Here is a 15,212-nt window from a genome sequence, read left to right on the forward strand (position 1 = left end):
TGTATGAATCCAAATGACTAAAATATCACTTGACAGCTGACTTAAGATATTTTCCAGTTGTTTTAATGTTGCACAAACCCCCAAGCAAGCTAAATAAAAAAAGGAAGTGAGTGACCAAAGTGTACAAACTTCAAAATTGACTGTTTGGTCACAGCTATTTAAAGATACAAGAAGCTGTGCTACTGTGGTGTGGCTTAACAAGACATGTAAAGCATATGTCGTGTAAAGTCACTTTTGGGTCACTGTGGTTTGCCCTTGTCTTTTGTAACTATGTGGGCTTTTACATTAAGACTCATGACAAAACCAAAATATCATCTTTACATAATGTAACTTATATTATTTGTTTTAATGTAAGGGATTCATTTCATTATATTATTTCCAATCTGTATTTAATGTTTACTGTGTGTTGTTATGCTCCTGAACCCTGGACGGCAAAGAACAGTAAAAGAAAGAAAAAGTTTGCACTATCTTGCTGGGTGTGCCCTGGAAAGCAGAACTGCAGGACTGATGTGGTGATAATAAAGTGCTTTGGACATTGTTTTGACCATGAAATACAATGATGCTATCAGGACCCATATAAGGGTAGGAATTTCTGAAACTACCAGCGATTAGCCACCAATCGTTGACTGCATATGTTTTAAGGGTGGAAATAATAGTAAATAATTACCATTAACTGTGCGTAAGGGATTTATTAGACCTTGTAGCATGTGTTTTGCGTTAAAAATCTGTGAAAACATGAAAAATTCGTTTCAACATGTGCACTTAAATGCAACATAAAGCTTTTCCCCTTAAACGTTGATTTCCGGGTAACGGCATCGGAAACACTTCTCGCTTGTAAAAAGGCGGATCCCTGTCTGCTACTTTGCCTTTCAGAACTTCTTTAGAACCTATTTTTTCCTCGGCGGCTCCCAGTTACACGCCAAATCCAACTCATATTGCTTTCTGAAGTATTAAAACGGCATTGTATTCAGTCGAGTTCTACGACCGTCCTCGCCCCGACGGCAGAAAGAGTTTTCCAGCTCCAGCTAGCTAACTTTTAACGCACTAGCATTCAACTTGACAATTGCTCTGCAGCACAACAGGGAAGAAGCAGCACCGGAGCATACACAGGAAGATGGGAGATAAAGAACTGATGTGGGCATTGAAAACCGGAGACCTGGACGAGGTCAAAGCCAAACTGGTAACGGTAAGACAGCTATGATTTGACTGGTTATTCAGTGAGTTGCGTGCAACAATTTTCTGACAAGTGACTCTTTAGCTAAGGTAAATAACGCCAAGTGGTAGGGTAGCTAGCTAGCTAGCTAACGGTAACTGGAGTTGGGTAATGTTAAGTTAGGCAATGTAACGCTAGTGAGCTATCGGGGTTTCTGTATCAGTAACCTTAACAGTATATATGGAGATATGACTGAGCATGAATATGTTTCGAAACATTTTAAGGCTGGCGTAAGACGTTTTATTGCGGACCTCACAATAAAGTCAGAACGCTTAGTTAGCATAGTTAGCGGCATGTAGTGCTACTCTCACCTGGAAAACAGGTAGAGGGTGAGTGTCTTGCTAACTGTCGCGGTTTCAGCCATACAATGATTTATCATCCGCGTTGTACTTAAAGCGTGGTGGCTTTGATTACGAAACATGTTTAGCACGGCTGCCATAACCACTTTCCGCAGAGAGCAACCTGTTGGTAAGCTAACCAACAAGAGCATCAGATGGTACGTGGTACACACTGGGGACAGCTGTGTCCATTGTTATGTCAGCAACAGCGGCGACAATAGTTGTTTACAACACTTGCATTATTTGACAATGTGTATTATTATCAGGACAGTGAGTTTCTGCTAACGCACTGTCAGATTAGTCTAGCTAATGGCTAGCGAGCTAACCCACCACACGGGCCCAGTCTCCGGCAGTGTCTAGCTAACGGTGGTGGGCGGGGGTCTCAGCTGGAGGCTCAGCTTCAGCAAATCTAGCGGAACCTTTCATGCCAGCCAGCATAATCTGTTTGGAAAAGATTGATAGAAAATCTCTTTGCCTAAACTCATAAGTGGCTGTCAGGCCACACATTTCACTACAGAGCTTAAAGCGCCCCCCTGCTTCTGTTGAAAAGATTAAAAGCTTGTGTGCTTGCCTATGCTGAAAGAGGCCATATTTGCTTTTACAAACAATAGCATTAAATTATTGCAAACGTTGACTGGATACTGGCTTATAATTAACAGCTGTATAGTTTCACTTGCATATTAGATACTTACTCACTAATGCTCTATGAATTACTATACTATATTTATAATTGCTTCGGACTTTAAGGCAGCCAAATATTTTTATAAATTAATCACAGTTCAACTTTATTTGCAGCCATCTGTAAAGTGTACTTTCCAGTTCAAGTTGAAAACTACATGAAGACTGTCAGTGTGTAATCTGACTCTTCAATCAATAGTCCAATGCCCCAAATCTGTCTCTTGAATGAATGTAAAACACTTCAACCACTGTCAGCTTTAGTCAGATTCAATTTAAGATGCTTACAGTAATATTTTCTGTAATGACTAGTTTTCACTGTGGGTATGAAGTGTAAAAACTACTCTTGAAGTTTAACCCACTTCTCCTCTCCTGTCAGTTTGCTCAAAACACTCATATTCTCACCACATAGACAGATTTTGGGTGGAGAGCAACTGTAAGTGCAGCTATTGGTTTTAATAGGTTCACAGTTCTCCCCCATTATCCGACAATGTTTACACACCTTGTAAAAACCAGAAATATCTTCTTGAAACTTTTAATTGACATGAATATGAGATATTTATGAGACAGATGTAAATGTTGTTTATAAGATACACTATGGGATGCCCAGGTACAAGCCTGCACGTTAGAGCTAGCCTCAGTCTTAAATGAATTATAAAACGTCATTGCACATAATTAATCAAAAGTCATGATTACAGTTGCTGAGTTTTGAGCCGAATTAGACTGTTGCATTTGAGACTTTTCAAATGCATTTTTATTATGAATGAATTTTCCAACCACAAGGAGAATTTTCTCATTTCTGATGGTTTTATTGTATCTCATAATCATTTCATTATTTACAGAAGTCTGGGTATAAACAACTGCAGTACACTGTCCCTTTTCTATAGTCGAAATGAAACTGTTTAAATTTCATCAGCCTTTGGAACTGTAGCCATTGTAGGTAGCATTTAAACACTATTAGAAGGGGTCGAGGTCCAACATCCATCAATGCTAATGGATTCACTGGGAATGGATGTAAAATGAATTGTCCTCAGTGTGTTGTGCTTGACCTTCAGTGGAGTTAGTAATAAAGGTGAGCGAGTTGCAATCAGAGGCTGGCAGTGGTGCAGTTAAAGACATGAACAGGTGCTGTCTGCATATGGTCGCCACATTGATTTGACCAAAGGAAACAGAAATAAGAAACAAGGGATAGATGCAACAAATAATTTTATTTGCAAATATTTGAATTTATATTTTCATAATTTCTAGCATCAGACGTTTGGACTTGTTAACATATGTTACTCATGGCTTGTTACAGCATTGTCCTTATTTATTTCAGTGTGCTGTTTTTTCTCTTCTCCAGGCTGAGGATGCAAACCGGACCCTGGATAGCGGGAGAAAGCCTTTGCACTACGCTGCGGACTTTGGTCAGACAGATGTGGTGGAGTTCCTCATTTCTAAGGGAGCAGATGTCAATGTAAGAGCAACAATAACCACATCACCAACTTTTTTGCATTAATTTGTGTGCTGGGCTGCAAAGACCACAAAAAAGAAGAACAGTGTCTGTGTCAGCTTCCCCACACACCGTCTAAGCCCATTGTCAAACTGCTTGATGTTATATGAGCGCTATCAATTTGTTTAAACAAAAGCAGGCTGTTTGTTAAAACCAGTTGTCATATGCTATTTCACCCATTGTCCAGTCTCTCGTTCAACAGTTGTCTAGGCTTGCCAGACCTCACATTTAGCCTGATTGGCACCCTGAGCCTCAATAGTCTGTTCTGGTGTTGTGGCAGTAGATTGATCTGTATCCATTCATCGGGGCACTTACTCATCCATCAGTATTAACATCTGTAATTTGGATGGAGCGCCTCTGTAATTTCCAGCTTGTTCTAAAGGTCTCATATGCCTGTTCAGTAACTTGGAGAATTGTGTGTGCAAAGCAGCATGAATCTTTGAACTGTGGTACATGTTTGGCTATCAGGGTGAAACCAACTTTGGAGAAACAATTTACCAGGCCTACATGGTAGTTATTTGTAGACTAATACCCTTTTTACACCCAAATTTGCGGGCATAAGCACGTTTTTTTAAACATGGGTAAACCTGCTATAAAAAAAAAAAAACGACTCCTTTTACACTGTGGACAAAAATCCAATGTTGGCAGGTCTGAGCTGGTTTTTGACCAGTGTAAAAGGGGCTTAATAGTGAGTGTTCTATAGAAAGCTTCCAGGATGCTTCGAGATGCTCAAGGCACCCACATTAGCAAGGTGCATCTTAGATTGGATAACTACAACAACCCATCATCACAGCACACACTGGTCTGGTCCTCAGAGACACGAGGAGTAAAACTTGCTCCAAAATACGTTGTCGCCTGGCCTCCCAAGTCAAAAAGTGTTTACGCAATTCTCCATTTCTCTTGATAAGCTGAACTAGTGAGACATGGGAGATAAATGTAGTGTTTAGGTGCAGTGTGCTTTCGTATAATTTCTGGACATCATAAGAGAGTAAGTAAAACCTCTCTTGCTGGAGTTTTTTCTTATTTATTTTTGATTTAAAAAAAAAAAAAAAAGAAAAAAAGATGAATGTGCCCTAGAGTTGGATGTGGGCTCTGCCTATGCTCTGCTGATACATGAAATTTTCTCTTTTTTTTTTTTTTTTCCTGTCTGCCACTCATGCTTTTCTCACCTGCTCCTTCTACAGGCTCCTGATAAACACGGGCTCACTCCACTGATGTCTGCCTGTTACGAGGGTCATCTCTCCTGTGTCAAGGTCCTGCTAGAAGGGGTTGGTACTCTGATTTCAGCATGCAATCATTCATGCATGCATATACATGCATCTGCACACAGAAGTGCCCTGGTGTCCTTCACCCATCAGTGCATGTTGATGTGTCAGAGGCTCCATGTGAGCCATGAGTGCTGATGAGGTAACTCATTGGACAAAAGGCCCTTTAACACAGTCCTGTGGAGGCTGTGCTGGAATGTTCATACAGCATCACACATTATCGCTGCTGTTCACTTGTTTTGTGTCTGTGTTTTTAAGCAGCGTCATTCATGGGTGTTCCATGTAAATCTCTGCCCCATCTTTCCATCTCAGCCTCCCTCAGTTGTTTAGGTCTGGAACTACAGAAAGGGGACAAAAGGAATAAAAAGAAAAAACTGAATAAATGAGTTGCGAAACATAACGAATGCAGATGCTTCCATACATGGTACAATTAAACAATTAACATCCAATCACACGCTGTCGCAGGTATAAAAAGAATGTGAAGAGGAAAAGATCTAAGTGACTTTGAAAGTTCATTGCTGGGGCCTGGATGGCAGGAGATTCAGTATGAAAAGTCACTAAAGTGACATCTAGTATGAGGAAGACAAAACATTTGAGAGTTCAGTGTTGCCAAAACCACCAGCACTGGTCTACAGAGATGTGGAAAAATATGGTCAGATGAATCATCCTTCACCGTACTGTTGACAAGTGGATCTGTGGTGTACACTAAGGGAACGGCACAGGGCTGAATGCTTTACCCCTACAGTGAAGGGATCTGATTGCTCTGTTATGCTTTGGGGGCATTTTGCTGATATGTTTTAGTTTCACTCGTCCCCTTTAGAGGGAAGGGCCACTGCACATCAATACAAAGTTGTTCTGAGTGAACATTTCTATCCTGATGGGAGTGATCTCTTCCAGGATGACAGTGCCCCAATCCACAGGTCTTGAAGGGTCACTGAATGGTTTGATGACTATGAAAAAGATGTGAATCATATGCTACGACCTTCAGTCACCAGATCTCGACCCAGTCAAACACCTTTGGCAGATTTTGGATCGATGTGTTAGACAGTGAGCTCCACCACTATCATCAAAACAGAAAATGAGGAAAATACTTTTAGAAGAATGGTGTTTATCCCTCCAGTAGAGTCCAGAGACTTGGAGAATCAATGCAAAGGAGCACTGAAGCTGTTTGCTGGTTGCATGTGGAGGCCCAACACATTACTGTTGGTCTGTTTTTCCTTAGCTTTGTCACACATCTGTATCTTAAATGCTACCTCTGGCAGTTAGATGAACATGGACATATGCACACACAGTCACTGCTATGAGCAGAGAAACAATACTGTGTCAAGCACAGCTGGTATTGGCTGTTGTAGTGCAACTGAATAACAAGCATACCATAATAAATGTCCAATCCAACCAACCTCACCCAACAGTAGAAAACAGATTTGTGCAGTTCCAGCGCAGTCAAATAAAAAGCCTCATTTGTAAGTGGAGCTCTCTTTTCGAAAGTCGATGCCTCTTCTTGTATGTCTTACTCAGAAGTACATGCACATAAATGACAGATCACCTGTTCATCTACACTGATGGACTTCTGCTTCTCTGTTGCTAAAATGAGTCAGACTGCAGTGGAATTGATGCCCTCACGGACAGTGAATGTCACACAGATGGGGGTCACAATAGCTACTTGTCTTTCAGTACCTCATTCAGTCGTGTCTTTGTGTCTGGCACTCATCATTAACACTCAAGATGTTTCAGTAGAATAAAACATGATTTATAGCTGATAACGTCCTGATTTGATATTATTATTCTTTTTATATCTGTAGCTCGGCCCATCAATGAAAGATTTGAGGTTTCACAACATGCAGAAAAAAATACTGGTTAGTTTTACTCTCCTGGTTGAAACATAGTAAATGGCACAAGGTCAGTACCACAGTGATAGAAACGCCTACAGCTTAAAGGGCAGCATGATGTCACTTAGCTGGCTCGCATGCTTCACAGTCAAAGTCTGCTGCAAACTGAGAAGTGTATATGAGCAGGCGAGATGGAGAGAGAGATATTTGGGGGCTGAGGGTGAGTAAGCAGCTGTCTGTTCCCAGCCAGGCTAAATGAGGCAGGGTAAATGAAAGCTCCTCTACAGAGTTGTTTCACGGTAGCATCATCTTGGCTCAACGAAAGTAATGGGAAGAGGAGAGGAGGCATTCACAAGCTCAGTCACACTACCGACTAGAGAATTTTTTTTTTTTTTTTAAACACACTATATAATCGCATACATGCCACTCAGGCATACTTTTCAATCAGTTCACAGTTTCTGATGCAGTTTGAAGCAGAAAAAGAGGGAATAGTCTATGTATAGGAAACACTGGTGTTAGGTTAGAGAGACACTTGCGTGGTACTCCACTGCTTACTTATTCCTGTTGGCATCGACTGTATTAATCCGCCACAGTCACACGCCTCAGCCCTCGCATCAATCGGCCAGCAGCTCGCAAGTGGCTAGCAGCTGGCCACTGCAGTCAGCTGGCCGTCAGTACTGTTGGCTCAAAGATAAACTGAAGGAAGCAGCCAATGCCAACAGGAAGAAAATAACAGTTTACTACACAGTAAGTTCTTTGCTATAAAGTTGGTAGTGCAACGTTGGTAAGCATGGGCAGGTTTATTGTTCTAATTGAAACAGAACTGTTGCTTGTTTGTCGGTGTGTTTTATATTTCAGTCTGGACAGATCCGCCTCTAGTCTTTCACTATCGGCTATTATCTATGAGCTGTATTTGTTTTTCGAAGCAGACTTTGATCTGATTTATGGTGATGTCTCAGCTTTGCTTTGGAAGCAGACCTACCAAAAATGAGGACATGCGTTTTACATCCATGTTTTTGATAATGCTGCCCTTTCTGAAAAAAATAAATAAAAACCAACTTCTTAATTAACTGCAGTTCATTTTCCTCTATTTCCCCTGCTTCGAGCCACAGTACATCCTCCTGAAAGCCAGAGGCTCCTCTATACCTGAAATTGGCAGCTATGCAAGTATAGTCTGTGCAATGGAAATGAAAGCCCCTTGTGGGGGACCCTTTTTAATAAAAAAAGAAAAAAAAAAAGCCTTTTGTCTGTGGTATCATAAGAAACAAGACAGGCAGCCATAGCTCATCTGAACAGGGATTATGGTGGGAGGTGAAGATATGAAGAAACCCACAGGTTCACTCCTCACATGGACCGACTGTCCCCAGACTACCATGCTGTTGTTGGCAGTGAATTATGAAAAGGCCATTTTAACCCCAGTAGGTGACCCAGACGTACAATCTTGGCCAAGAGTGCTGACTAAAGCTGGCAGAGGCAGGCCAGTTAATTTTAAGTCAACAATAAAAGGGCACACATGGGCATACACACATGAATACACACACATCCTTTTCTTCTATGAGGAACCAATGACTAAATGAATAAATGCAGCATTATTTTGTCAAGTCAGTTCCTATTTGTTGGTTTTTCTCAGTTGTCCACAAGTAAGAATCTTAAAACACTTGAGAAAATATCATCTTCGCATTGAGTTTGCCAACTTAACTTAAATTCCCCTATGTTTAGTTTGTTTTGCCTTTGTAGATGTATTTCTTATACATTGTCTTGTCTGGATAATGCTACCCAAATAACTAAGATCTAGGAAGTATATGTTTTAGAAAGGGTTTTGAAAGGAATACGGATAGTGAGTAAAATTTGATTTCAGCTCTGTTGTATAGAAGGTATTTTGTGCTTCTCACACAAAGACTATATAGAAAAACTTTCACAAACTTAATTTGTCTTTTGTACGAGAATTGTTCAAATAAAGAACTTTTGCAACAGAATACCGGCCTACAACAAAATGTGATCATATGAACTCCAATAGGTCTGCAACTGACTGACTGCAGTTTCCACATGGTTAATCTGCCGAATATTCTCGATAAGTCTATAGAAAGTCAGAAAATGGTAAAAGAAAATGTCCATTATAGCATCTCACAGCTCCAAAGCCGAAATATATTAAGTTTTTACTATCATATATGACAAAGAAGAGCATCAAAACCTCTCATTTGAGAAACTGGAACCAGCCAATAACTTGCATTTTTGCTTGAAAAAAATAGTTGCTGATAAATTCTCTACATTGCGACTGTAAACTCCAGTTCGCCTAAAAAATGACTTCTATAAGCTGCTTTCTTCATTTCAACCAGAACCCTAGCTGACAGCCTGCTCCAATCCAAATGTTGCAAGGTGTTATAAAACTTGCCCTCTAACAGGTTGGTAATGTTTGACTGCTGCCAGCAGGTCAATAGTCCGATCTGAGCATTGCATTTCAAATAGATTTGGAGTGATGTTCTGGGACAATATTTGAAGGCTTAGCATGGGAGACCTTTCAGTTCCATTCACTGGTGGCATAATGAAAACTTAATGGACAGTTGGCAGGTCAGTGGCATTACATTACTGACCCAATGCTGCTTTGTATGGCTCCATAATCCAGGATGATGATGCGTCTTAGTTTGACTGGAGACACCCTGGGAGTCTATTCTTATTCATTAGGCTGTCTCTCACTTGGCCACTAGCTTCTCGTTGACTGGATAATGTTTGGACAGTGAGGTGTTCATAAGGGGTCATTATTCAAGTTGGGGAAAGCTCATTACTGTAAGTGGTGTCAGGAGGATGCGACTGAGCTGGATGGCCATTGGGGATTTCATGGTGTATCCTGAGAAGCAGTAACAGGGAGGAGTAAGAGCAAGAGCTATTATTGTAACTCTGCCATAAATGTCCATAGGGAGAATCAATCTGTGGCAAACCCCCTACTACTAATACTTTTTAGGGGGACATAAGAATGTGTTGACCAGAAGGGGAATCATCATTATGAGATTGTTTTACCTCAGAAATGGTGCTATACTCGCAGTATATAATTGTGTTTGTCAGATGGATGACTTGTTGGCACCCAGACAGACACTGTATTGATGTTGAAAGGGCTGGATCCAAGGTGTAATGCTATTTCCTGCCATCTAAATGAGGCCTGTAGAGTGGGCTGCTAGGTATGGTCTTGAACCAGCTACTAATGACTTCCCCAGAGTTTGAAGAGAGGGCGGGGGCTTCCTCCTGTCTTACTGTCCTCCCCCCCCCCCCCCCCCCCCCTGTATCCAGTAGAGCAGAGAGCTCAATGATTGGTTATCAGATACCTGATACGAAGGAGTCAGCAGCTTTTTGAAAAGTTAAACTGACACTACAAATGCTTTATCACTATTGATACTTTGATCCAGCAATGTTTGTACAGACTGAGAGAACAACGGTTCATATCAGAGAAACATTAAATCATTATCAGAGAAGAAGGATTCAGGTTTTCCTCCAGGAGAACCTGACCTGTATCTGACAAGATGAATTACACTGAAGGAACCCTCTGTGTATTTGTAGATACAGTTAGGGAGCACAATCATTTATTTTTATCTCTGAAGTTTGAAGACCTGAACACCAAAGCCTTCATGAGTAAACCTTACATTTTACACTTTGCTCATTTTTTCTGGATTTGAATCTCTGCTACACAACAATCTCTGAGATTTATGAACCCTCTTAGCAGACTAAGACTACTTACTGCACACCTCATCCGAAAAGTTGGAACATGATATACAGATCTTAAAAAGGGAGACTCCAGGAAGTTAAAAAAAAACTATCACTAAGGGACTTTGGTCACCATCAGAGTTAAAATGTTACACAACAGGGATCTGAACATAAATGGAGTGTTGACAGGTGCACACGTCTCAGAGATGTGAAACATGTTATGAATTGACAAAACCCTTTCCGAACTTTTGTCTTTTCGTCTCCTGACCAATTAGAGATGTAGATCTGACGGGTTACCCGCTCAGCCCTGGTAAATCTCTCTTGCTTGGGATGCGCTCTGTTGCTCCTGTGGCATGGAATTTGCACCCAGACAACCATCCCTGCACTGCGGGGCACTTGAACTGGGTCACATTGTTTTTGATGCCCTGCTTCTCCATGCAACAATAGACTCTCTCTGCCTTGGTTCTGTAAGCCCTTTGCTAAGAGGCTAAAGTTGGCAGGCCCAACAAAGGGACGTTTCTCCACTACATGCCCCTCCACTCCTCCGTCACCCATTAAATCTGTTGTAACTACATGTGCATTCAACACGTTGCCTGTCTCATCCCTCTCTCTTTTTTTTTACGTTTCTTCTTTGTCCTTAGTAATCCGAATGATTGCGTCCACTCCCATCTCTTTCACATTCATTCTGTCATCCCTCAGAGCTCAAATGGATTTGTGCCTCAGCGTCTGTTACTTTGTTTTGCATGTGCTGTCTGGATAAAGATAGGCTGACAGGCAAGTGCTTAGTGACTGAATTGTTGGAAAATAGAAGTGACAGAAGTTTCAGTTTGGTTTAGAAAAATACCAGGGTAGCTGTTCAAGAAGGGTTTGTGACCATGAGCAAAATATTTGTTGGAGGTATTATAAGCAAGGTTTGACCCAAGTCATGGGCCACTGAGAGCCTCCACCACCATCCACTGATTAGAACTGCTGGCACCCAGCTGTCCACCACGATGTAACCCATTTTAGGAACTCAAGAATCGGGGTCTAAATTTGAGCTCCGAGCCATAGAGTCCTGACCGTCAACTCCCAGCTAGCATCTCTTCCAATAACATTTTTAACTCGGCTCAATCTTTCCTTGAGTTTATTCCGATGGTATTTCTGAAAAAGTGAAGTTCCCAGGGTCTACTTTCGATAACCTTTTTAATGATCATATTAGCAGACAACGTGAGCATTATTAGCATGCAAAACAGATGCACTACAGCTCCCATGACAGTGTAGCAGTGTGGAAACATAGATACGTGCATTGTTGTAACATGGTTTCTTCCACATCCATTCCACTATACAGCCCTCCCTTCCCTGCTATTAAGACAATCATATCTGAGCTAGCCATGCTGCTTCAACTCGCCCTTGGACTCACCTCCTCTCAGATGCTAGTGACATGATTGTCAAAGGGTTATGGGAAATTGTGTTCATTAAAGACTGCTGAAATAAAGAAGTACAGTCAGGCTTTAACCCCCTATCATAATAATTTGATGTGGTTGAAACAGAAACAGGAATGTGCATAAAGAAGTTTTAGTTGCTGTTTTGTGCCTCCTTAATACCTGGGACTATTTGTTTCCAAAAGGGGCAAGGATACCTTGTTCAAAAAAGGACTGCTCCTCACTTTAACCCCTGACCAGATGCAAGTAAGTCTTGATGCACCTACTAAGCATATTTAATATTCATGTCCTCTCCTCTCCACAGGGTGCTGACAAAGACGGGAAAGGACCGAACGGCATCAGTGCCTTTGAAGCTGCCGAGAGCGACGCCATAAAGGCTCTGCTCAAGTGAGGAGCCCGCGGTGTAGGAGGTGGCTGGACAGGTGGGTGAACGGACAGACAGATGGAGGCAGTGGTCCCCTGACAGAAGATGGACTCACCCCTTTTACCCTTATCAACCTCTGTCTTAACACTGCTTTTGTCTGTTTGTTGGAGGGTCATTTTGTCTGTCTGGTGATTTTCCTTTATATATATATATTTTTTTTTTTCTTTTCCCCAAGTTTTTTGGGATAGGATTTTCTCTTCTTTTGGCCTCTGTTTGTAGCCATTTAACAGAAGGACTTGTCAGTTAATGTCTCCCTTAAGGACCAATCACTNACTGCTTTTGTCTGTTTGTTGGAGGGTCATTTTGTCTGTCTGGTGATTTTCCTTTATATATATATTTTTTTTTTTTTTCTTTTCCCCAAGTTTTTTGGGATAGGATTTTCTCTTCTTTTGGCCTCTGTTTGTAGCCATTTAACAGAAGGACTTGTCAGTTAATGTCTCCCTTAAGGACCAATCACTAGGGGAGAGCTCTCATACCTGGATCCTGAAACACTGCAGACTAGAAGTCAAACTCTATCATGTAAACGCAAAGCTTAGCACTTAAATACACACCTCTCATTTGCAGTTGTCTCTTAAAACCGTCAAGTAATCAAATGCTAACAAGATCCATAGTGTGTTAATATTTTTTACAACTTCAGTATGAGTATTGTATGGCCAAGGCTTAATCTCATGAACAGTAATTGCACTGTACTATACTAGGTAGGTTGAAAAGAAAGGTTGTAAAGTTTCATTATATTAACCTTTCATTATGTGTGGCCTCTTCCTCGACCTTGATTTCTTTTTTTAACAGACCAAACCATCCCTCCAGTCCAATACTGAAATTTGGGAAATGTTGGGTGAGAGAGGTCCAGAGGCCAGTCCAGATTTTCCTTTTCTACTTGGCCCTGTATCACTTACATATCAAATGGTGTTATTGACAAAATTTCATGTTGGTAATGCATAAAAGATATTGTGTATTCTTTGACCAATCACCATGCTGGCTAACTAGAAAGACTTGAATGTTGCAATATTAAGCATCTGTTACTGAATCCTTTTTTTGAAGCGATGTTAACATCACATAGTAGGATGAGGAGTTTTAGAAATTGGTTCATTTTGTCAGCCCTAGAGTGAGATTTCAGAGCAAGAATTCCTTTTTTCGTTGCAGCTTCTCCGTGTATTTTGTAACTGATAGGCTGTGGGGTAACTGAACGAGGGGTAAATGGAGGGGTTAGAATTAAAACTGGATGGTGGGGGGCCGTTAATATTCCCCTTGCCTTGGATTTGGTTAGAAGCCCTGCCTGTTGCGCTGCATGTCAAAACTGCCTCTGCTTTTACGCTATGAAATGGTCACTGTCCTCTCTCGGTTGCTTTCAAATGAATTGCTACAATGTAATGGACAAAATAAAATAAAAAAATGCTCTTGCTGACTTTGTTGTGACAAAAAGTCTGTAAAAAAAATGAAATAAAAATATGTATAAAAATTTTTTGTTATTCTGGAAATATTTTCCTTAAAAACTGACCCAAGCATTTCCATTTAAAGTTGAGCCCTCCATAATAAAAGTATTGATGTTCACCACTATCTACACATACCAAAATCTTTATAGAGTGTATGGTGTAATTTTGCCTGGTGCTAAAGTGTTTCTGAAATAATACATCCTCTACCATAGTATCAGATGAATAACTGAATAACAGGTAATTTTCCAGTAGAAAGGATATCACGCTGTTTGACAAATTCTACCTTTGGTATTCTCGTAGCCTTGGGCGATCTAATCAGTATTTGTGAACTTGAGCAACTCCATCCCTCACAAAAAAACAGCAGACTCTAATCTTTGTTGTCATACCAATCTACCGCCTCGAGCTGTTCCATTATGAATCACAGACCGACTTTGACTCCCACTTGGTTTGTCTGGATGTCTGGATTCAAATAAGCTTCTATCTTCTATTAGAACAGTCGGTTCTAATACAGAAAAGGCAGCACTATCCACAGGAAATGAGAGTAATCATACCTGGTATTGTCATAGTCAGTTTCATCAGTTCGTTTTGTGAGGCCACTGCATCTGTGTCTCGAGGGGATACCATTGTGAACACTGCCGAAAAGTTGCACACGAGTAATTAATTAAAATGACTCTTTGTAATTATCAGAAGATACTTGCAGGTGCTGCAGCACTTAAAATGTTGTTGAAGGTCATGTCAGGTCAAAGTCCTTCCTTTTACCTGACATAAACCAAGAGGAGTGAAAGTGATATTGTGAAGAGTACTGTATTGATATTGTGGTTCTGCCGTGCTGATTCTGAATACACTCAGTGGGATGTGACCTTGTGGTTCAGATGAACCATCCATTAAACAGTGGATTCTGATCAAGTAGACTACTGATGAAAATGTAGCTGTGGCCAACAAGTTCCCTGAAAGTGATTTTTGGGGTTATTTGACGTGGGGTTGTGTGAGGTACTTAACTGCAGTAGATTCGGATCAGCACTCTCCCAGGTTAGAGAAGCAGCTGGGGCACCGGCACAGAAGCTGAGTGATGTGATGCTGAGGACGGGGCTGCCGCCAAAACATGTTTTAGCCACTTTAAAAAAAAAAAAAAATTTAAAAAGCCAGTATCAGTTGAAGTGAACATTTTATTTTGAATATTTTCATCACTTTATCTTCTTACCACTGAACTACCGTATTCCGACGCACAAGCGCACCGACTCTTGGCTCTGTTTAACTCAAACAGCTGACCTGCGGAGTAATACAGTGCACCATAGTTGTGCGGAGGAATACGGTAGTCCAGTGGTTCACAAACTTCAGTGAAAATCATTAAAATAAAGCGCACACTTAAACAGGTATTGTGTTTTTTTTCCCGTGAGGATTTTTTTTTTAAGTGGCAACTGCAGGTAAT

The 15,212-nt window shown here is 40.9% G+C and overlaps 1 protein-coding gene across 2 annotated transcripts; it reads left to right on the forward strand.

Moving 5' to 3' along the window:
• The first annotated feature begins 806 nt into the window (after positions 1 to 806).
• Positions 807 to 13,792, forward strand: mtpn (myotrophin). Of its 2 annotated transcripts, XM_022749782.1 has the most exons (5): positions 807 to 1,186; positions 3,569 to 3,682; positions 4,903 to 4,986; positions 12,231 to 12,348; positions 13,140 to 13,792. In XM_022749782.1, the coding sequence occupies exons 1-4, from the start codon at positions 1,115 to 1,117 to the stop codon at positions 12,315 to 12,317; spliced, it is 357 nt and encodes a 118-aa protein (XP_022605503.1). In that variant the 5' UTR covers positions 807 to 1,114; the 3' UTR covers positions 12,318 to 12,348; positions 13,140 to 13,792. The 2 variants fall into 2 exon arrangements, with proteins under 2 accessions (XP_022605503.1, XP_022605502.1); XM_022749781.1 differs by lacking the exon at positions 13,140 to 13,792 and having other exon boundaries at positions 808 to 1,186; positions 12,231 to 12,613.
• Positions 13,793 to 15,212: the final 1,420 nt, after the last annotated feature.

This window comes from Seriola dumerili, unplaced genomic scaffold (genome assembly GCF_002260705.1).
Source record: "Seriola dumerili isolate Sdu_G_001 unplaced genomic scaffold, Sdu_1.0 BDQW01000138.1, whole genome shotgun sequence".
NCBI lineage: Eukaryota > Metazoa > Chordata > Actinopteri > Carangiformes > Carangidae > Seriola > Seriola dumerili.

Coding starts and splice junctions, on each gene's coding strand:
- mtpn (XM_022749782.1), top strand. CDS start 1,115: ATGGGAGATAAAGAACTGATGTGGGCATTGAAAACCGGAGACCTGGAC. Junction 3,683..4,902: donor CTAAGGGAGCAGATGTCAAT/GTAAGAGCAACA, acceptor CTCCTTCTACAG/GCTCCTGATAAACACGGGCT. Junction 4,987..12,230: donor TCAAGGTCCTGCTAGAAGGG/GTTGGTACTCTG, acceptor TCCTCTCCACAG/GGTGCTGACAAAGACGGGAA.